The 22787-nt window shown below is 31.8% G+C and overlaps 1 protein-coding gene and 1 long non-coding RNA gene across 4 annotated transcripts; one reads left to right on the forward strand and one right to left on the reverse strand.

Moving 5' to 3' along the window:
- Nucleotides 1–258: 258 nt before the first annotated feature.
- LOC109787761 (transcription factor bHLH112) lies at nucleotides 259–3823 on the reverse strand. 2 transcript variants are annotated; one of them, XM_029269096.2, is made up of 8 exons: nucleotides 3441–3823; nucleotides 2514–3111; nucleotides 2276–2386; nucleotides 2088–2153; nucleotides 1869–1934; nucleotides 1676–1726; nucleotides 839–993; nucleotides 259–757 (listed from the first exon to the last, which is right to left on the reverse strand). In XM_029269096.2, exons 1-8 carry the CDS (start codon nucleotides 3821–3823, stop codon nucleotides 739–741), a joined length of 1449 nt encoding a protein of 482 aa, XP_029124929.1. In that variant the 3' UTR covers nucleotides 259–738. The 2 variants fall into 2 exon arrangements, 1 of the variants encoding a protein (XP_029124929.1); XR_014431648.1 differs by lacking the exon at nucleotides 259–757 and having other exon boundaries at nucleotides 907–993; nucleotides 1794–1934.
- LOC145954445 (uncharacterized) lies at nucleotides 3450–4120 on the forward strand. Of its 2 annotated transcripts, none has more exons than XR_014431649.1 (2): nucleotides 3450–3592; nucleotides 3667–4120. It is a non-coding gene; the product is annotated as an uncharacterized LOC145954445 (long non-coding RNA). The 2 variants fall into 2 exon arrangements; XR_014431650.1 differs by having other exon boundaries at nucleotides 3453–3592; nucleotides 3664–4120.
- Nucleotides 4121–22787: the final 18667 nt, after the last annotated feature.

The following is a 22787-nucleotide window of genomic DNA, read 5'->3' on the forward strand; positions in this document are numbered from 1 at the left end:
CTCTCCTCTATTTCATCTATACAACAACTCAACCTTTTAATTTCCCACCTATTTTCTAATTTCCTATTTATTTCTATACGAGACCAAATAAAGTGTAAGTCAACTCTAATGAGTTTATTATTATCCTAATTATTGAGGGGGAAAAACAATAAAATAATGAATTAAGACTGAAGAGGGGAAGTGACTCAAGTGATTGGCTCCTTACCTCATTAAGAAAAATAAGAGAGTATAAATTACATTAAACAAAAGAAATGAATATTCTACAATATATAATCTTCTTTAATTTTCTTATTTGTCTTAAATAAAAACAAATTGGCGGCAGGCCTACAATGATATAAAATATATTACTATCATAACTAACAAATTCGTTGTCAGGAAACAATATAAAAGACATTTAATAAAATTACATCCGCTAAATTCTGCCACATATATATATTCTCTACCAGAACCAGCAACACATTATCTATAATCTATTGTCAAATGTAGCTGATACTCTCACCAAGTACCAACCACAAATTAACTAACATATGGGGTTATTAACCTTGTAGCACCCAGTTATAATAAACTATATATGTTATTTATTTCTCTTCCAGTGGTCTCTAATCATTTGCAACCACACATCATTCTGCTTGTGCATGGCCCAGCATCTTTGAAGGGTCACTTCGTTTGTTTCTTTTCTCGCTTTTCCTTCTTTTCATCCTTTGTTTTCTTCACCTTTTCTCTTCATCAACTGTGCCTTCACATTTGCTTCACCCTCCTTTACACATGCAAATAGTTAATAATACGTCATCAATATAATGATCTCCACTGGTCGAGTCTCTTTGGCTTTATCTTCTACCTTAAGAGTGCGCCTCTGAATGTAGGCGTCCACAATTCAGCACTAGCAGTGGTTTCTGTTGCCACCGGAAACGTGCTTGATATCGGTACCAGACATAGCCCTCGGCTTTTTAAATCTTCTTGTGGTCCTTCTGACTCTTTCAAATCATCACAGCCCTTGGAACAAATATATAAATAATGTTTTCAACCATAGTAGAAATAACAACAAATATTAAAAGACCAAAATGTCACACTAATAATAAAAATATATATTAATATTAGTCATTACTCATTAGTATTATGTACTTTTTTTGGGTGAGATATATTAATTAGTATTATCGTTAGTGTTATTAAACTATTTATGATGACTATCAGTATATCAGGTGTGGAGAATTTTATTATAAAGAGGGTAAAGTGAGTAAACTTTGGTCATTAAATCAAATAATAAAAGGTTAATATGTGAATCATTTAAATAGTTTTGTCATCATTAAATAACTTTTAATCCAAACGTATAAGGTTAATATGTGAATCTTTTAAATAGTTTTGTGATCATTAAATAATTTTTATTCCAAACGTATAGTTTATATTCACTTTTTTTTATCCTCTCAAACAAACACTTATACATATCCATGCACCATGTTCTTAGTCTAAACTCACAAGTGATGAGTAAACAATAATAGTTATGTAGATATATAACTTACTCTAAACTTATAATCTATACTAATAATTTAATTTTAATTAAAGAAAAATTATAATAATTGAAAGCAATACTAATGATTAATATTGTTCTACTATTAATAATGGCATTCATTTGGTAAAAGAAAGAAAACTATTACTAGATATAAGTATTTTGGAGTACCTGTTGCTGTTGAATGGGAGCTCCATTTTTCATGTATGAAGTACTCAAACCCTGTAATTCAAGATGTGAAGATAAAATTTTAAACGCAACATAAGAAAGGCATTATAATTAAACTTGCCTTTTAGAAGATTCATATATGGTACTCAATAATTAGGGTTTTCTTCAAAACAATGTTGGATCAATGGAAACATACATTGACTTGGTCGTGAAGGAACTTAATGTAATCAACGGCTTCCTGAAGAACGGATGCTGTGTCGGTCTGTGATCAACAAGAATATAATATCTGGGTGAGTTTTTTACTTTTTTTACCTTTAAACGTCGTCAAGAAAGTAATTAAAGATTTCGATTCTAGCATAGTCGTAATTAAAAAATAAAATAAAAAAGTGAAAGAGACATATCTAAAAAATTTCACCTTTCCGAAAGGTGAAACTAATTGCTGAAGAGCAGTGACCCGGTCCCCTAGCTTCTCTTTCCGAACCTGTCCATACATGTCAAGTTGATTAAAATCTAAAGTGAAATTATGATAAAGTTGAACAATGTTGTTGCATAGTGAAAAAGGGTTTGATGAAAAAGAAAATGTATACTATAACAGTACAATACCTTAAAAGTTGGTAATGGGGATGGAGTTTCAATTCTTGGCCTCTTTAATGGTGGTTCACAAACATTTTTCTTCGCCATTGATGCTGAGTCTAGAGTTTCTTCACCGTTGAGCTGCACTTTCAATATATATATTTTCACTATAGTCCCCCATAGAAAACCCTAGCTAGACATGGATATTGGATATATATATTTTAATGAACTTAAAAATTTGTATATATTAATTGAAACATATACGTACCTTGTTTAATAGAGTTCTTGGGCAATTGGGTTTCTCTTCATCAAAGGTTGGCGTTTGATATTGCGATTGTGGTGAAGCAAAAGTACCTGCTCTTATGTCGTTAAGTGCCTCGGCGGAAGCATTCCAGAAAGTGGTGTTGTTGGAAAAGGGAAGTCCAATAGGGTGGTTCTTTGCAATTGGTGTGGGCTTCAAAAAAGTAGAGACTTTAGGCCATGTTGGAGGTAGTTCAGTGCAGGGTGTCCCATAAGTTGCTTTTGATGAATAGGACATGGGACGGTTGGTGAAAAGTGAGTGCTGAGGTTGTGGATGAGGATGAGGATCAGGGTCATATAATAAGCCTTGTAACGTTGAAGGGTTACCATATGATGAGGCTGATCCAATTGATAACCCTGTAGTGCTTGTTAAAGAACTCAGACTCTGGTGGTGATCTGCGCAAAATTCCTTGTTCAATGGCTTGAAATTATCATCAATTTCGTTTCCACCACCAGAGGAGAAGCTCTTTGGGATCCAATCCCTTTGTGAATAATTAGAAGAATCTATTCCCGTTTCTTCCTGAAGCATGGAATGGAAATTGCTCTCTGCCCTTCCATTACAACGACTATAGGATAAAAAAAAGACAAAACATATGGTCATGGTTACGACTAGGAGAATCCAATAGGGAAAGAAACAGTTAAGAGCTATAGTATACACCATATATGCTTTGATAAGATCAAGTTACCTTTTTCAAATGAAATCAATGAGAAAAAGTTAAGAGAAATAAAACTTTTTCAACCCTAGTGGAAGCGCTGGACCATATACTATAAACCTTCCACTAACACATATTACATGTAATCAAAATTGATATTTCTCTCACAAGAAAATCTTAGCAATTAACACAGTAAAGTTACCATATATCTATTTGTGATGCCAATATATAGTGAAACTTACAATAATAGAGGCTGATTCCAATTCTGTGATGTTGAAGATGTGAGGCCAAAACCCATCATCTGTAAGGTGGAATCGATCAATATGCTACCACTTCCACTCATGGCTGATTCTAATTCACTCTTATGTGGCTTCTGTGCTTCAACAAAACCAAGGTAAGTATCTGAAACCAAATTGTTGGTCTCTTCAGCACAACACTTATTAGTTGGTTTCAAATCTATGCCAGTAGTTTGGCGAGTGGTATAGTTTCCTGCATCATTAGCTGCCACGGAACAAGGAGAAGAAGATATCAATGATGAGCTTAGAGGGAATACACTTCGTGTTGAATCAATTGTACTACTCCACCAGTTTTCGCCACAAATCCTAGCTTGAAACTCCTCAGCCATATTGGCAAGCCTTTATTTCTGAGCTTTGCTTCTTGATTTACGTGCTCTATAAAAAAAATGGTATATCACATAGCACTATAGGCTTATTTGAAAAACATATGGTTGGAGGTTGGGCGATTTTATATATGAAACGGTTTGAAGGGTACTACGGACAGTGGAGATTATTACCGGAATCCGGTTGACATTACACCCAGATGATTGGACAAATGAGAGAGAGAATTATGAATCATATTCTAATTCTTCTTTTTCTTTATAAAAAAATTATATATATACATGGCTGTAAATTTATTTCTTTAATTACTTTAGTTGGATTGTTTTCTTTTTGTATTGGTTAAGTTAAATTATAACATAATGATATTCTAAAAAGTATATGTTATATAATACGTGTCTTGTGAAAAATGTGTTCCTTTTTTCTTTTTGATATAGAAAATGTGTTCCTTATGTATGAAGGGATGCGAGTATAATGGTATTCATCTGACGTTTGATCTACATTTCAGCCTTGTCATGATTTGTATAGGATTGAAATCTTATATTAAAATATAAAATAAAAAAAACTGTGAACCTAATCAATTTTTTAGAGGAATAACTTTATTACATTATACCTTTTAGAGAAGTTCTTAAAATATTGAGTGTAAATTGCTTACTAACTTCTAATTAAAAAATGAATTTAATTTGTAAAGGTTAGCTAATAATGAATCTAATTATATAGTTAAGTAAATGATCTATCTTCATTTCCCTCTTGGTGACGTTTTCGTCCTGTAGTCCATTTTATACTTTCTTTAAGAAAAGGAACTATTGTGTTACTTTTTTAAAATAAAACTTATGCAAAATGAGTAAATGTTACATATATACCGAATAATGAAAGTTAAATTTATAAAAACTATAAATTAAATAATAAAAATGATATATTTCTATAATTTGGCTTTTGAAATTTTATTATTTAATAATTTGAAAAATAATAATACAATATATTTTAAAAGAAGAGCCGAAAAAGAATCGCCTGTATACATACATAGCTTTTAAGTAGTCCATTACTTTTTCCCCATTGCTGACATGATAGACAATTATTATAATCCAAAAATCTGTACGCTGAGATAAAATCGAGGACCATTTTCATGGTAAGGTTATCATTGCAGACGAGGTAGTACCAGTACTAGGACAACTAGCTGGGCCAATAACCAAGCTAGTTGCTAATGTACTAATGTTTCCATTTTTCCAAATCGGAATTAGTTGGCCAGAGCACTGTGGGGACGTGAGTAAATGTCACGTGGGTTAGTGAAACTAAAACCAAACTGAAAATTTTAACAAAAATACTTAACCTCCCACAACTAGTAAATAGTTTTAAAAACAGGACCGGTCATCGAACCGGTTAAAGTATTGGATCAGTGGGTCAAAGATTGAACCAATGGGTCACTGGTTGAACTGCATGACTCGATTTTTATTTATTTTTGTTAAAAAATATTCATATTAAATATATTTATACTTATAAATTTTAATAAATTCATATCTTATTTTAAATTTAAATTTTTCTATCTTATTTAAAATTATTTTTATTTTTATTTTGTAAAAAAATACATAAAAAAATTACATGTTAAACGGTATATTAATACAAATTAAAAATATAAATAATATGTACATATATAATATGCTTGCAATTAATATCACAAAATAATATATGTAATATTTACATAGATATTGAATTATTAAATATATAATTTAAAATTAATAATATACTATAAAAGTTATTTAAGTTGTATATATTGCAAACAAATATATTAGAACAAGTAGTCATTGTTATATTTAATAAGACTCCTTGTTTTTTCATTAAGAGATTCAATTTTCATTATTATTTTTGTGATTTATGGTCCCTTAAAAAATTTAAAAATAAAAAAATAAAAAAAAAAGTGGTTGAACCAGTTTGACCCACCGGTTCACCGGTTGAACCGGAAAATTAACCGGTTCAATCCGGTTTAAAACGGGTCGACTGCATAACTGATCCAACTTCAGATTCGAACCGGCTGGACCACCGGTTCCCGGTCCGACCGGCCGGGTCGGTCCGGGTTTTAAAACACTGCCAAGAACCCTATTCAAGTGTTAATGACCATATTAACAAAATTATTTACTTATTATACTTTGAAGAACAGATAGAGATCGAAACAATAATAGGGGAAATAGAATTATATTTCTTGTTTCTTTCACGATTTAAAAATCTTTGCAAAAAATCTTTTCTTTATTTACCATTATATCTACTACCCAATATAATAGTCAAGATATTCACTAATAATAAGTTTACAAATTTTAAAAAAATTTAAAAAATATGTAATACTCTTTTTCATCAATTTAAATTGACACATAATCATAAAAATATTTTATATGTTAATTTAAATTAATGAAATGAAGTATAAAATATTTTTAAATTTTTTTAAAAATTGTAATTTTTATGTATTAAGAATTTTTAATTCAATAATTGAATTATTAAAATTTGATGTAGAATATAAGTTATTGAGTAAAATAAAATTAAGTACACTTACTCTTAAATTAAGTAGATCTTTTCTCATAGTTAAAAAAGTTTAATTTAATTTTTTTTTTAGTAAAAATCACGGTGATAGTAACAAGATTTGAAATTAATTTTTTTTACGTATTAGTTCAATTTTCTCATCAATGAGTCAATTTTAATAGTTGCAGCTTAATCGATTGAGTAAAAAAAAAAAAGTAGCAAACTAGCTAAAATCAAATAAGTAATATTTTAGGATCATAATATGCTTGAAAGTCAACTCATTTTTGAGATAAAGTATTGTGATGGAAACGTCAAATATTGTTTCTTCCTTCCAAATGCTACATTCCAATTGCTGGGCACCATAGAAGGTTAAACTGCTCCTTCCTATAAATTTATAATAATAATCAGATTGTCTTATTACTGTTTAGAAAAAGAAAAGGAGAATGATAATAATCATTGTGTAACAAACTAAAATATATATATATATATATAAGAAGATAAAATTGACAGAAAAATTGAGTTGAAAGGAAGAAAAGGACCGTCGTAAATAATCAATGTGATATACTATAAATGTTAGCATGCTGCGGCAATAGATAAACTGTTTTGACGTTAATAAAACAAGGTTTGGTGTGCTTCCGTTGTTTGCCATTGCTTCATCTTTCTTAAATATTATCTTAATGTCCGTAATAGTACAAATAATCAAGTTCTGTTCAACTAATTATATATAAGAAAAGTTGTGTTAGTTCCGAAATTCTCAATTTTATATGTTAAACAACGTTCCTTTATGCTTTTCTTTCTTCCCGACTGAATTATCATTGACATACAACTAATACAATTAAGTTGGGTACTTAAGAATTGTTCGAGGTTATTGCGTTTTTTTTTTAGAAGTAATTTTTAAAATGAAATGTGTATTCGTTAAAATGGAGTATTGAATTAAATTTTATTCAATTTCAGAAGATTTTTACTCAAAATTTGAAATTTAGTTTTGGATTAAAGATTTTAATTTTAAAAAAATCATTTAAATCTCTCAAATTTACCAAAAGGCATAACAATAACTATTTTCATCATCACTTTCGTCATTGTTATTATTATCACTAATTAACTATATATATAATTACTGTTATTCAATATATGATGAAATGCTGTATATTCTTTTTCTTATTCCGTGAAAGGTGTATATGTACATTGTTTTATAGCTGTCATCTTGACAGTTAGTTTATTATAGCAAAAGAAATTAACTAATAACAGAACAAACACAACTAACTGTCCACAATTGGACTATTACAACAGATGCCCAATAGGCTAACAAAAACAGAACAAGGCCAACATTCCCTCCCTTAAACTGAAGCTAGTGATAGCTCCAGTTTACTTTGCAGTTGAAATAATTTCCTTCAAAGAACACATGCCCAAATTGCTTCTTATCCTCATGAATGATTCTTTCTTCAGAGCCTTAGTTAGAACATCTGCAAGCTGCTCTTCAGTGGTGCAGTACTTTAGTTCAATGATGCCTTCTTTACACAAATTTCTCAGGAAATGAAACCTCACATCAATGTGTTTGCTTCTCCCATGCATTACAGGATTCTTGGACAGTTTAATAGCTGAACTGTTATCACATAGAATGCTAAGACTCTCTTCTAGTTTCACACCCAATTCTTCTAAAATTCGTTTGATCCATATCCCTTGGCATACACAATAGGCAGCAGCCACAAACTCAGCTTCAGTGGTGGAGAGTGTCACAATTGGTTGCTTCCTAGAAGACCAAGATATTGCACCTGAACTCAGCAAGAAAACATAGCCTGAAGTACTCTTCCTATCATCTTGATCACCAGCATAATCACTATCACAATAGCTGGTCAAGTCTGTCTTGCCTTGCCTCCTATAATGAATTCCCAAATCTGTGGTTCCTCTAAGATACCTTAGAATTCTTTTGGCAGCAACATAATGTGTTTCCTTTGGATTTTCCATGAACCTGCTCACCATACTTACAGAGAACATGATATCAGGCCGAGTTGCATTTAGATACATTAAACTCCCAATCAATTGCTTGAACATGGTTGAGTCTATTGCTTCCCCTTCATCATTTCTACTTAGCTTACTGCCTGATACAGTTGGGCTGCACACAGGCTTGCAATCAGCCATGCCAAACCTGTCTAGAACCTCAAGAATATATTTTTGCTGGTTAATGAAAATAGAACCCTCCCTTTGAAGTACTTCAACACCAAGAAAATATTTCATCCTTCCCAAGTCGCTCATATCAAATTTACCCTTCATAGATTCCTTGAAATCATTTAAAGCAGTGATATTACCTCCTGTATAGATGAGATCATCTACATAGAGGCTGACAATAATCATGTTACTGCTGTCAATTACCTTGGTATAGAGTGTGTGTTCATGAGCACATTTAGTGAAGCCTTCACTATTAAAGTAATTATCTATCTTGCTATACCAAGCTCTAGGAGCTTGTTTAAGGCCATACAAGGCCTTCTTCAATCTGTAAACCTTTAGCTCCTGTCCTTTCTTGACATAACCTTTAGGTTGATCCACATAAACTGTTTCTTCAAGGTCTCCATGTAAGAAGGCACTCTTGACATCTAGTTGGTAGATATTCCAGCCATTCTTCACTGCAGTAGCAATAATAGCTCTAATAGTGTCCCATCTTGCAACTGGTGCGAATACTTCAGAGTAATCTATGCCATGCTCTTGAGCATATCCTTTTGCTACAAGTCTAGCCTTGTATTTTTCAACTACCCCACCTTCATTAAACTTAGTTTTGTAAATCCATTTAACACCAATCTTCTTTCCACCTCGAGGCAAATCCATAAGCTCCCATGTGCAATTTCTTTCGATGGAAGCAATCTCTTGATCCATGGCCAACTACCATTTTTTGTGTTTAACAGCTTCTTCAAAAGTGGTAGGATCAATGGCAACACTAGATGCTGAGTTCTGCACAAATTCACTTCTGAACAGATCACTCTCACCCTTAAGCAAATTTTTTTCATTTTGGAGGTCAGCAATCATAACATAGTCTCCTGTCCACTTGGGAGGTCTTCTTTCTCTTCTTCTTTTCTCAACTTCAGGACTTTCTTCCATTGATTGCTCTTGAGAACTTTCAGTTTCAGTTTCACAGTGATCATTCAAATCCTGAGAAGCATCAGCAGCTTCTATAGGTTGTTCTGCAGGAGTTTTGGCAGCTTCATTTTCTTCAGTTTCACAAGCTATGGGAGTTGTCTTCTCTGTGTTATTCCAGTTCCAAACTTCATCCTCAGCAAAGATCACATCCCTGCTGATTACAATCTTCTTAGTACTAGGATTATAAAGCCTGTAGGCTTTGGACTCCTCACTCACACCAAGAAAGACACATTTAGAGCTCTTGTCATCCAGCTTCTTTCAATTAGCATCAGCAATATGCACATAGGCTATGCATCCAAACACCTTTAAGTGTCTTACAGAAGGTTTAATAGAACTCCAAGCTTCTTCAGGAGTCAAATCTTTAACAGCAACAGTGGGACATCTGTTTAGAAGGTAAACCGTCCACCTTACAGCCTCTGGCCAGAAAGATTTGTGGATTTTGGCTTCACAAAGCATGGTTCTCACCATATCCATGATAGTCCTGTTTTTCCTCTCAGCCACCCCATTTTGTTGGGGTGTATAGGCTGCAGTAAGTTGTCTCCTTCTATTGCTGTTGGAAGTCGGTGTGATGGGTCCACAAATGTCTGAATGAATTAGCTCCAATCTCCTTGTAGCTCTCCATGTGCTTTGCTTGGAGATGGCATCTCTATGTTGCTTGCCTACTGCACATTCAGGACACACCTTGTCCATTTCTTTCAGTTCAGGCAGTCCCTTCACCATAGCCTTTTGATTTAATAGTTTCAAGCCACCATAGCTGAGATGACCATATCTTTTGTGCCACATTTCTGTTGAATCGACATTAGAGGTTTGAATACATGCTGCTTCAGTAATCACAGGTTTTGCCTTAATTGGAAACATCCTGTTGTTTGCCATATATGAAGTCATGAGCAGCCCTTTCTCCTTGTGATACACTCTACATTTGTCATCATCAAAAATGATTTTCAGCTTCTTTTGTTGCAGCTGTCCAATACTTAGAAGATTGTTCATTAAATTTGGTATGTAGTAAACCCCAGTTATTATTTGAATTCTGCCTTCAACACGTAATTTTACATTGCCTCTACCCATGACAGATAGAGTTCTTCCATCACCCAATTTTACCACTTCTCTAAATTGCTCATCGAGATCAATAAACCACCTTTTAACACCGCACATGTGTGTGCTGCAGCCGGAGTCCAGGAACCAACATTCTTGATCATTTTCTTTGCTTCCTTCCAATGCCATTAAAAGCATCTCTTCCTCCTCATCAAAACCGGTGTAATTAACTACATCTGTTGCAAGGTTTGGACATTCGTATTGGTAATGACCAAACTTGTGACATTTGTAGCATTCAATATGCTCCCTTGATGCTTGTCTTCCTCTTCCTCTTCCTCCAAAACGACCTCTGCCTCTTCCCTTGAAGGTGCCACCAGTGACTTTTAAGGCCTGTTCATCATCACATTGAATCTTCATTCTGCTTTCTTCCACCAGCAGACTGCTTTGGAGTCCATCAATTGTCAATTCTTCTATGTCATTTGCTTGCTCAATCGAACAAATAACATAGTTGAATTTTGTAGACATTGATCTCATAATCTTTTCAACTACAGTAGTTTGAGTCACTTTCTCACCATGAAATTTCATCTTATTCACAATGGATAGGATCCTTGCAAAATATTCATTGACATTCTCCTCAGTCTTCATCTTTATGGCCTCAAATTCACCTCTTAAAGATTGAAGTTGAGCACGTTTAACTTTCGTAGAGCCTTGATATTTTTGCTTCAAAGAATCCCAAATATCCTTAGATGTATCAACACATAGGATAGTTTCAATGATACTTCTCTCGATTGCTTGGAACAGATAGTTCTTGGCCTTCAAGTCTCTTATCTTTGTTTCATCATAAATCTTCTTTTGTTCCTGCGTAGCCGTGCTTGCAAGTGCAGGAATTCCATTCTCCACTACATCCCAGTAGTTTTTCGATCGCAACAGGTTCTCCATCAACATAGCCCAGTGATCATAATGCCCATCGAAGCGAGGGATAGCTGGTTGAACGTAATTGTCTCTTTCGCTATCTGCCATTGATACAGCGTTTAAGAACTGCGGTTCTTGATTCTTGATTTAGGTCGTTGGATCGTAAGCTCTTGATACCAATTGTTATTCAATATATGATGAAATGCTGTATATTCCTCTTCTTCTTCCGTGAAAGGTGTATATGTACATTGTTTTATAGCTGTCATCTTGACAGTTAGTTTATTATAGCAAAAGAAATTAAGTAATAACAGAACAAACACAACTAACTGTCCACAATTGGACTATTACAACAGATGCCCAATAGGCTAACAAAAACAGAACAAGGCCAACAATTACCACCTTTAGTAAATGAACATTTTTGTCCCAATCATCATTTTTATTTGAGTTATTATTATTATAATTATTATTATAATAATAAAGGATTCATTATGCCAACTAAAACATATTTTATATATTGGATAAATAAAATAATATAAAAAGTTTTTACTTTCTATGTTTGTTAACAAATCAACATAGAAAGTGTTTTTTTTTTAATATCGATTACAATGATAATCAACATAAAAAGTGTTTTATCTAAAGTACTCTCTCTCTCTCTTCCTCTGTCATCTTAAGCAACAAATCCTCCTCTGTTATCATTGTGCTACCAGATCTTTCACCTCTTGTGCTGCTGAAGATCTCACTTTGAACAAATTCAAAGTCAATGAAATTTCAGTAACTTACTATAAGAAAATTGTTATATAATGACACACATTCTATAATAGCATAATATTTATAACTAAAAATTACTTTTACTTACACTATAAATATAACATTTTTCTATATTGTTAAAAAGTGTAGGTTATAGTAACACATAATATAAGTTAAATAAAATTATACCTACATATGTCACATTTATAGTGACATGTTAAACAGAGTTATACATACATATGTCGTATTTATAGTAACATTTCTTTTGTAAGTTATTGTATGTAACATGTTAAATCAAAAAACAATCTTGGATCCCTCAAGCTTCAAAGTTTTAATGTTAACAAATAAAACATTTTTATAGGAGAAAATGTCTTCAAAAATATCTTTGAAAAATGTTTATTAGATGAAGTGTAAGACACGTATCATCTATATGACGATGGAAATCAGACGAAGCATATAATTTGTTTCATATATATTAAATGCTTATTATTTATTGAAACTAATGATAAAGATTGTATTGAATGTTTCATTCCTTAATAGATCGAACCAAAAAGCCATCTAGGAACTCACAAATTTGTTAAAAAGAAAAAATCATGCTTTCCATCAAAACCAAGATCTTTGAAATCATGAAGAAAAGTAGATAAAGTTACTACTACAACTACTCTGCACTGACATTAATTTTGCAAGCTCCGTTTGGTATAGAAAGTTGATAAGTAGCCTCCTAATTAAATAAGAGGTATCATTTGATAAAATACATTTAATGTTCATATTAAACGAGTCAAACAATTATTTATCATCACAAGGAAAGACAATGAAGACAGACAAAATAAACTTGTGAGCTGAACTCAAAGTATTGCAACAGTCATTTCTTTAAGCTATTATATAAGAATATTCAAAACTCAAGAAAGCATATACATATACAAAGAGTGACATAGACATAGACAGATAGATATACAATACATAAAAGACATGTATAGAAAGAAACATTCTCTGTACATTATAATTTTTTTTTGTCAAATCTTATTACTTTATACAAGTTGTATAATGTCTAAGTGAGACCAATACAACATTTAAGTAACTTTCATAACTATTGTTATAAGTTTGAGTTTGGAGAGACTTATTTATAAAAGAATACATGTTTTGAGCCTGTAAAAGCTTAACTATAAAAGAATACTTAGTTGTTAAGTTTGGAAAGACTTGTTGTTAAAAGAATACTCGGATAGTTGCTTAAGTCAAAAAGTACCTAGGGTTAATTCAAAAGTAGCGCGCTCATTGAAAAAGTACATGTATCTTTGTTTAAAGATAGTGTGATGGAGATGGTAAGGAAGAGTGGATGTGAATCTTCTCCTTAGCTTCTCCTAGCTCGGATCTTCTTCAAGGAAATGGAAACCGAAGATGAAGAACACTTGAAGGATGAAGGACTCTCGGATGAACTAGGCCTAAGCCTTGGATGGAAGCATCCAAGCTTAAGGATCAATGGACTACTCACTTCAAAGAGAAGGAAAGTGATGAACTCTCCTAGGGTTTTTGAGGTAAGAAGCTCGGTGACTTTGAAAGGAAACTCGGCACAAGGCTCTCAAATTTCATAAAATGTTCAAAGTGTGTACAAGAGTTTGGAGGGAGGATTAAATAGAATCCGGAAATGGAACCACTTGGGGCCAATGTGAAGGGTTCACATGTGGCGCCAAGATTTTAATTCAAATTTGAAAATTTGAATTCAAATCTCACACTACATGCATGTCACCGGCCACATTAGGTGCTAAGTGAATTAGGATTTGATTTAGCTTGAATTTAGGGTTGCATTTGGGTCACACATGTGCAGCCAAGGTGGCACCATCCATGTGACTCCAAATGTAACTTAAATGCAAGCTAAATTAAACCTAATTTAACCTAATTCTAGTTAACAAGTTTTCCTCCTTAATCCTATACTAATGACCTAAATACAATGGTCAAAGTAATACAATGAAATAGGAAATATTACAAGGAAGAAAATGAGCCCAATATTAGGTATCAAAAGCCCAAAGCCCAAGAAGCCCAAAAATTATAAACCCTAATCTATGGTCAAAATACAATACCAAAGCAAAATAACTTCCTATTCTAAGAATGTACTATAAAACATGGTGTTTATTCAAGTAAGGTCCAAGTGAGAAGCACCCTAGGCCCACCAAGCTCATTGGGCCCACTAAGCTCTGAAGCAGACAAGTCTTCAAGTAATCTCCTGGCCATAGCTCTAGTGGTTGGGCCTTTAGCCCATGCTCTTCCATCATAGTGAAACTTAATTTGATTGGATTGAGAATTAGACGTAGTCTCAATGGTTGAGATGAATCAGTATAAAAATACTTAATATTTCATCTAACTACTTTCGCGCTTTATCTAATTAGTGTTGCTACTTTACTATAAAAAAATGTGTAAATTTTTTATATATACTATTCAACTTCCTTCTAATATTTATCTTTTCTCCACACATTTCTTTAGTGACTCCCCCGACCCCCCCCCCCCCCACGATAAATGAAAGCACCAACAATGAAACACTTAACACAAGAAAATAAATAGAAAACACAAGAAAAAAATGAGAGAAAAAAAAAGAAAAATTAATGATGAGACATAAATGAAAATTAACCAAAAAATATAAGATAACAAAAATAAAAGAAAGGAAAAAACGTACATAACCATGTGCACGAGGAGGGGTTGGAGGAGGAGGATAACTTATGGGTTAAGGAACATAATAAGGGAGAGGAGAGTTTGTTAGAAGGGAAAAACCAATGGCGGAGCACAAATGGAAATGATGGAGTGAAATCGCAAACTCATTTCTATGACTTGCTACAGTGATTTACTTCACTTTTTTATATGTTAGTTATAGTTTTATACGAGATAGAAAATACTTTTTATATCAAATGCTTCCCAACCGATATAAAAACTATATTTTATTACAATTAACACACAATTGACATAAAAAAGTATATGTGACGTAACTGACATTATTAGAGAGTGTAGGCAGGTATAGTAATCGCAAATCCAAATTGATCAAAATAGACTCGATGAGTTTGAATTGGAATTTTTTTAAGTATTCGACTTAAACATAACCTAATCTGATTAAAACTCAACACTTTACAGGATAAATAACGGGTTTTGTATTTTTTTTATATCTATGATCCACCCAGTCATATATAATAATAATAATAATAATAATAATAATAATAATAATAATAATAATAATAATAATAAGTTAGTGTATGAATGATATTTATTCAAAATAATACTCACTCTTTCTCAGTAACAAGTTTTGTGTTTTTGGATTTATCGCATTGAAACAATATAACTTATTTATTTTAGGTTTTATTTTGTATTAATGTTAGTTGTTTGAGTTAATAACAATATAGCAAATCAATAAATTTATTTTAAAATTTAATTTGTACTATTATTTTCTTTGAGTTAATAATAATGCATTTACAACAAAATATTAAATGATTTACACCTATTATGAAACATTTAAATTTTTACAAAAGAATAAATAAATTTAATTATGTTGATTCACTCAACTCAATCGAATCCATTCATGATTGGGTTGGATTTAAAAAAAATCACGAATTCAACCTAATCCAATTCATTAAATTTTGATCAGGTCAAATAATAAATTTATCCAAATCCAACCTAACCCAACTCACTTGCACCCCTAGATGTGATTAATAAAGTGCTTTTATTTTATGTCGACTATTATAAAATCATGTTGATCACTATTATGCACTAGTGTTACCATTGTGACCATTTTCACCATCATTATTATATTCTATGTTTCTACTCATCATATATTATTGTTGTTGCTATTATTGTAAAATAAAAAAATATTTAAAAAATCATGATAAAAATCTAAAAAAAAACAAATAAATTTTAAATTTTTGTAAAATGAGCAAGTTTTGATTTTAGTCCCTGTACAAGTTTTCTTTGTTTTTCATTCTTTTAAATTTGCAAATATTGTTTATGGTTCTTATATAGTATTTTTGGTCCTTACAAAATGAGTAAATTTTAGTTTTGGTCCCTGCAAAATATTTTTCATTGATTTACATCTCTCTAAAGTCGCTAATTTTAGTCTTTAGCAATGATTTTAAGATAGATAAATAATATCTATTTTAAGGACCTATAAAATAATTTAAAATTATAACATATTAACACGATATTACTAACACTTGTAAAAAATACTTGAGATGATTACTTAATATTTTAATAAATAAATAGTTAAGAATGATTATATACTAGAAGAGACTAGAGCAAAAAAGAGTCAAGTTGAACTAAGTTTGATTCAACTTGCCTTGCAAAATGATATTTGGCTTATCTTGTAATTCGACTTGAGTTCGACATGGACCTTCTTTTCCAATTTGAACTTGACTTGATTCAAATTTATTAGCAGCTCGGTTTAGCTTGTTATTTTGAATCACATGAACCAAAAGTCAATTTTTTTTATTCTTATCATTTAAATTTTTTAATTATAATAGATTTTAGATAAAATTATTGTTTATTTTTTAAAAGACAAAACAATTTATCTTATTAATTTGGTAAGATTATAAGATACAACTTCAAAGAAACAATTACAACCAAAATTTATATAAATAAAAATTATTTCACCTTCATAAAATAGTAGAAAACCAAATCCATAACCATACAATTTGAAAGTATTCACTTCTTTTATTATTAATAATAACTTATAACTACATTTTAAAAGTTATTTTAAATTTTAATAAGTTGAAATTAAATAGAAAGTTAATTATATAAATTATATATTTTTATGTAACGAAACAAATTACACATAACTCAAGTTTGACTCATTTATTTATTGAGTTCAATTTTTAACTTAAGTTCAACTTATTTAGTTTATTCAAGTTCAATGAATTAATTATTGAATTAAGTTTCAAACTATTTTTAAACTGATTCGATTCATTATTGTAACAGCCCAAATTTTTACTGGGCTGTGGGCCCAATTCGTTGCCTGGAACGGGTCGTTTCGAAAGTGAAACGGGCCGTTCCGGAATAAAGAATTTGCCTAAAAAAATGTAGTTGAGAACGGGTCGTTCCGGTTGGAGAACGGGCCGTTCCAGTTGAGATTTTTGCTTGGTTTTGGAGGGTCCATAGCAGCCGTTCCACTTTTGGAACGGGCCGTTCCGGATTAGCTGAGGTAGATTCCTATAAATAGGAGGCCTTACCTCTCATTTTCTCACATCTCTCATTCTCTCTTCCTATTATCTTCTGTTCTTTTTTCTTCCCCTCTTCTTCTCTCTGAAGACCATGGGGCACTTAGAGGAGGAGACCAAGAGATCCCTGTTGTAGTTTCAACTGCTGTTTATCCAGGTACGGGGGAAAAGGAGATTATTTATATGTGGAGTTACATGAGGGAATTGGGTAAAATAAGAGCCCTTAGGATTATGAGTGATTTTATAATTATTTCTATTTGAAAAATTATTGGCATTATTTGATTCTGTATGAATTTAGGATTATGAATATATGATTTATTTGTAAAAATGATGCTCTGGGAGAGAGAACGAAATTATAGAAAAGTGCCTGTAGGCTAGGTTTTGGAAAAATTGAAATATTTCTGTTTGAGGAATTAATGATACCATTAGATTCTGTATGTGTTGAGGATTAGATATATATATTTAATTTGTAAGAATGATGATCTGAGAGGGAGAACGAAACTGTAGAAAAGTGCTTGTGAGTTAGGTTTTGAAAGAATTGGAGATTTTATTGTTTATGTTAAAGTTATATGAAATTGATAATTCCATTGTTTATAATATTAATTTATGAATGTTATTATTGTATTGATTGATAAGAATGAATGATCTTGATGTGAATTACTTGAGGGGTGTGTAAACCCTTATTTTGTTGGGCTTATCTGTTGTGTATGTGAGGTGGAATTGTGTACGTGATGTGAATTTGAATTATGAGATGAGATGTTGTATGAATGTGATTATGATTGTGATTGTGGTGCCTCACATCAGTGACTAGGGATGGCACGGCCCCTGGGTAAGTGGTACTATAGGGAGGGCGTGACCTTAACATGGTGTGGGATGAGTAAGACAGTTAACACACACCACTTATGTCGATTATGACCCCTGGCATAGGGTTAATTGCAAGAGACTATATGGATTTTAATTTGATTGTGGTTCCTCACACTAAAGGATCAAGGATGATATGAACCCTGGTAGTTGATGTTTCAGGGACGAGCGTACTCCCGGATGATCAGGGATGATACGAACCTTGGGTAGGTGATGCTTCAGGGACGAGCGTACTCCTTAATGACTAGGGATGGCACGACCCCTGGGTAAGTGATGCTACAGGGAGGGCGTGACCTTGGTTTGGTGTGGGAGGCAATTAACTTGTATCACTTGTGTCAGATGTGGCGAGGTCTTGACATAGTGTTAATTGTAAGATTGGTGTGGATTATGGATTTTAAAATGATATTGTTAATTGTAAGATTGACATGAATTATGAATATGGAAATGATGTTGTAAATTGTATAATTGTTGTGGATTATGATGGATTGAGATATGTATGTGAAATGAGATATGTTAAATGTGAATTGAGATGTGAAGATGATGAATGATTGATATATATATATATATATATATATATATATATATATATATATATATATATATATATTATTAAATAATGAATTGTGATGAGATTATATTGTGATGTGTTTGTATGTACATTGCATATAGATATTTTCTTTTCTCACCGTATAAACTGTGGATATTTTAGGTGAAGAAGATCCGGCTACGAGTGACATCTAGAATGTCAACAGTTAAATTATGGGAATGCTCTGATAATGTGACATCGGGGCAGAGGATTTCTAGGACAGAATATTTATATGGATTTGGTATTGTAATAAATGATTTTAAAATTGTAAACTCTTAAATTTTACCTTTCAAGTTTTATTTTTCAGTCATTTTCTTATATTGAAGAAAGAACAATTTTGAAGTTTTATGTGAACCCTTTTACGAACCCTTTGAAAAGTTTATTCTTCTTAATTAAATTATATTATATATATGTTGGGGTAGTAAGGGTGTCACATTTAGTGGTATCAGAGCAGGTCGATCCAATCGGCCGTGAGTTATGAGTCTACTATGCTTATTTGGTAGATGAATGATAGAATGAATCGATTGTCAAATTTATTGATATGTTAGTATGATGATTGATTTTGTTTGTTGTTATTTAATTGTGTGTACTCTAACAATGTTTTGCATTATGATGATGATAACGATGGTGATGTTTCCCTTGTATTGTTAGTGTTGTGCTTACACTTATATTATTTTTTCATAGTTTGGTTGAAAGACATGATATAGCTTAGTTGATGCTATTCATGATTGTTCATTTGTTTTGATACTTATTGCTTATGTAAGAAGTGGTGGTTGAGTGGTATCGCTCGTGTTGTGAGCATATGTGCCAGTAATAGTGGACGAAGCCTTGTGCTAACCAACTAGAACTATTAGAACCTTAAATGTGGGTAAGACATTGATTTATTGAGTGTATTAAGAGTTTACGATTGGTGGAGTTTCTGAAAACTATAGTTGTAGTGATTGAATCCAAAAGGTTATGTGTTGAGTATTAGAGCTTTGAGCATTCTTGATGAAAGGTCAAAGTATTGGTGATTCCCTTAAGTTTTGATACTTGCATATTAACCTAGTTAGGGTTAGGTTGCATGAGGATTTTATTTCAGTTATAAGCCTTTTATGCTGAATGTGTGAGTTGATTTGGTTTAGAATTGTAGTGAAAAGCTTGGATATGAGTTTAAGGTGGAAAGAAGTGATTTTGGAATGGTTGAGGTATTTTGTGGGATGTTAGTACACTATTGCTGTATGGTATAGGGAATATTTCCGTTGCAGTTTTGTTGTGCCAATAACAGTACCGTATTGACAGATTTAGATTTTATAGTCTTCACAAAAGTTGTATCCTTGAATGTTATCTTTCCAATGGAACTGGAATCAGATAAAAAGGAGGTCTAGAACTTTAGTTATAGCTACTTTAGTGATCAAAGGTCTAGTTGTAAGCGCCGAATATATCTGCTGAGGTTTTTGAAATTTTTAGCTAAGAAGATGATCTTTTTGGAATCTTATGTCTTCATAAGAGTTGTAGCTTATTTTCTTAGCTTTCTTTTGAGATAGGTTTGAGATCATTTGGATGAGTATAACTCTCTGTGTGTCAATTGCTTTTATAGTTGTGGAAGGTGGGTATATGTTGTCATGATGTTTTTGAGTTCTTAGGCATAGCAAGCATAAAAATAGATTTGGATATGATGTTTTGAGGTTTTGTCATTGAGAGGTTGTTTAAGATGATATGATGCTATGTGGTAAAGTTGGTTCATGTACGTGCTATATGGAGTAAATGGTGATTGATTCGTACATGCTTAGGAATGGTATATATGAAGGTTTAAAGTAGGTATTCTAATACGATTTGATATGCATGTGTGTTGATATGAGGATAGATGACCTTATGGATCATTTAGTGAGTGTTTATGTGTTTAGTAAGATTGACCTTAGGGTGTGATATCATCATATTGGAGATGAGGATGAAGATGTATCCAAGACAGCTCTACACTAATTTATCTAAGTATGATTTTTAATTGTGTGAAGTGAGTTTTCTAGGTCCTGTAATTTCTGGCGGAGGTATAACGTAGATCTATCTAAGATAGAAGTTGTGCTTAAGTGAGCGATACTATTAGTGAGGTTAAGAGTTTCTTGGGTTAGCTCATTACTACTAGAGATTTATTGAGTAAATTTCTAAGATAACATTACTTTTGACTAGGTCGTCTAGGAAGAGTGTTGTCCTTGTGGGGGATAGTAAGTATGAGAGTAGTTTTGAAATTCTTAACGAAAGATTGACTAGTGTTAATACTACTAGATTTTAGTAAGTCTTTTGTGGTATATAGTTATGCTTCTAAGATAGGTTTGGACATAGTGTTGATGCAAGAAGGAACAATAGTAGCTTATGCTTCTAAGAAATTGAGAATTCATGAGAGGAATTACCTTACCCATAACCTTGAGTTAGTGATTTTGTCATTTATACTAAGATTTGGAGACACTACCTATATGATTCTAAGCTTGAGGTATTTAGTGATCATAAGAACCTTAAATATCTTTTGACCAAAGGAGTTAAATATGAGATAAAAGAGATAGTTAAAATTTCTTAAGGAATAAGATTTTGATCTTATTTATTATTTGGCTAAAGCCATTGTGGTGATCGATGTTTTGTGTAGGAAACCTTTATATTTATCTTCCCTTATGATTAGAGAGATGAATCTTTTGGCTCAAATTAGAGACTTAAGTTTGGCTTATAAGGTTACCCTTAGTAGTGTGAGACTAAGTATGACTTGAGTAGTGAATGGATTGTTGAAGGAAATTGGAGAAGCATAATTTTGGTGACAAGATATGAGGCTATAGGATAAGGTGATGGATGAGAGTTTGACTTGGGTATAAATGGAGTGGTGAAATTAGAGATCTGATATGTATACCTAGTGAACTTATGCTTAGGTGCTTAATCTTTAGAGATGATCATAGAAGTAAAACCAATATTGTGGCAGATGTGGCGAGGTCTTGGCATAGTGTTAATTATAAGATTGGTGTGGATTATGGATGTGGAAATGATATTGTTAATTGTAAGATTGACATGAATTATGAATATGGAAATGATGTTGTAAATTGTATAATTGTTGTGGATTATGATGGATTGAGATATGTATGTGAAATGAGATATGTTAACTGTGAATTGAGATGTGAAGATGATGAATGATTGATATATATATATATATATATATATATATATATATATATATATATATATATTTTATTAAATAATGAATTGTGATGAGATTATATTGTGATGTGTTTGTATGTACTTTGCATATAGATATTTTCTTTTCTCACCGTATAAACTGTGGATATTTTAGGTGAAGAAGATCCGGCTACGAGTGGCATCTAGAATGTCAACAGTTAAATTATGGGAATGCTCTGATAATGTGACATCGGGGCAGAGGATTTCTAGGACAGAATATTTATATGGATTTGGTATTGTAATAAATGATTTTAAAATTGTAAACTCTTAAATTTTACCTTTCAAGTTTTATTTTTCAGTCATTTTCTTATATTAAAGAAAGAACAGTTTTGAAGTTTTATGTGAACCCTTTTACAAACCCTTTGAAAGTTTATTCTTCTTAATTAAATTATATTATATATGTGTTGGGGTAGTAAGGGTGTCACAATTATCACTCTTAATAGAAAATATAAACAATCTTTCTAAATTTTAAAAGATGAAAAACAAAAAATAAAATTACAAAAAACTAAAATGAAAACCTATTCATTAGTCTAAAAACATATTAATTTAAACCCACAATAACAATAATTATCCTAATTAGGCATGCGGCAATCTTGTACGGTAGGCCCAAAATAAGTGAGCTTCTCCTCATTGGGTATTTCTTTTTACAGTTATTACTTTTCTCTTTATACCTTCCTTCAATGTTTTTGTATTTTCATATAAAATTATTCTTAAAAATATTTTTCGGAAGATAATTTTGAGAAATTTGCAGATGTTTCACAATCTGAAATGTATTAAATACATTTTAAAATTAATTTTCCAAAAATTAAGAATTTAAATATCCCA

This window comes from Cajanus cajan, chromosome 2 (assembly GCF_000230855.2).
Source record: "Cajanus cajan strain Asha chromosome 2, NIPB_CcT2T_4, whole genome shotgun sequence".
In the NCBI taxonomy this organism is placed as follows: Eukaryota; Viridiplantae; Streptophyta; class Magnoliopsida; order Fabales; family Fabaceae; genus Cajanus; species Cajanus cajan.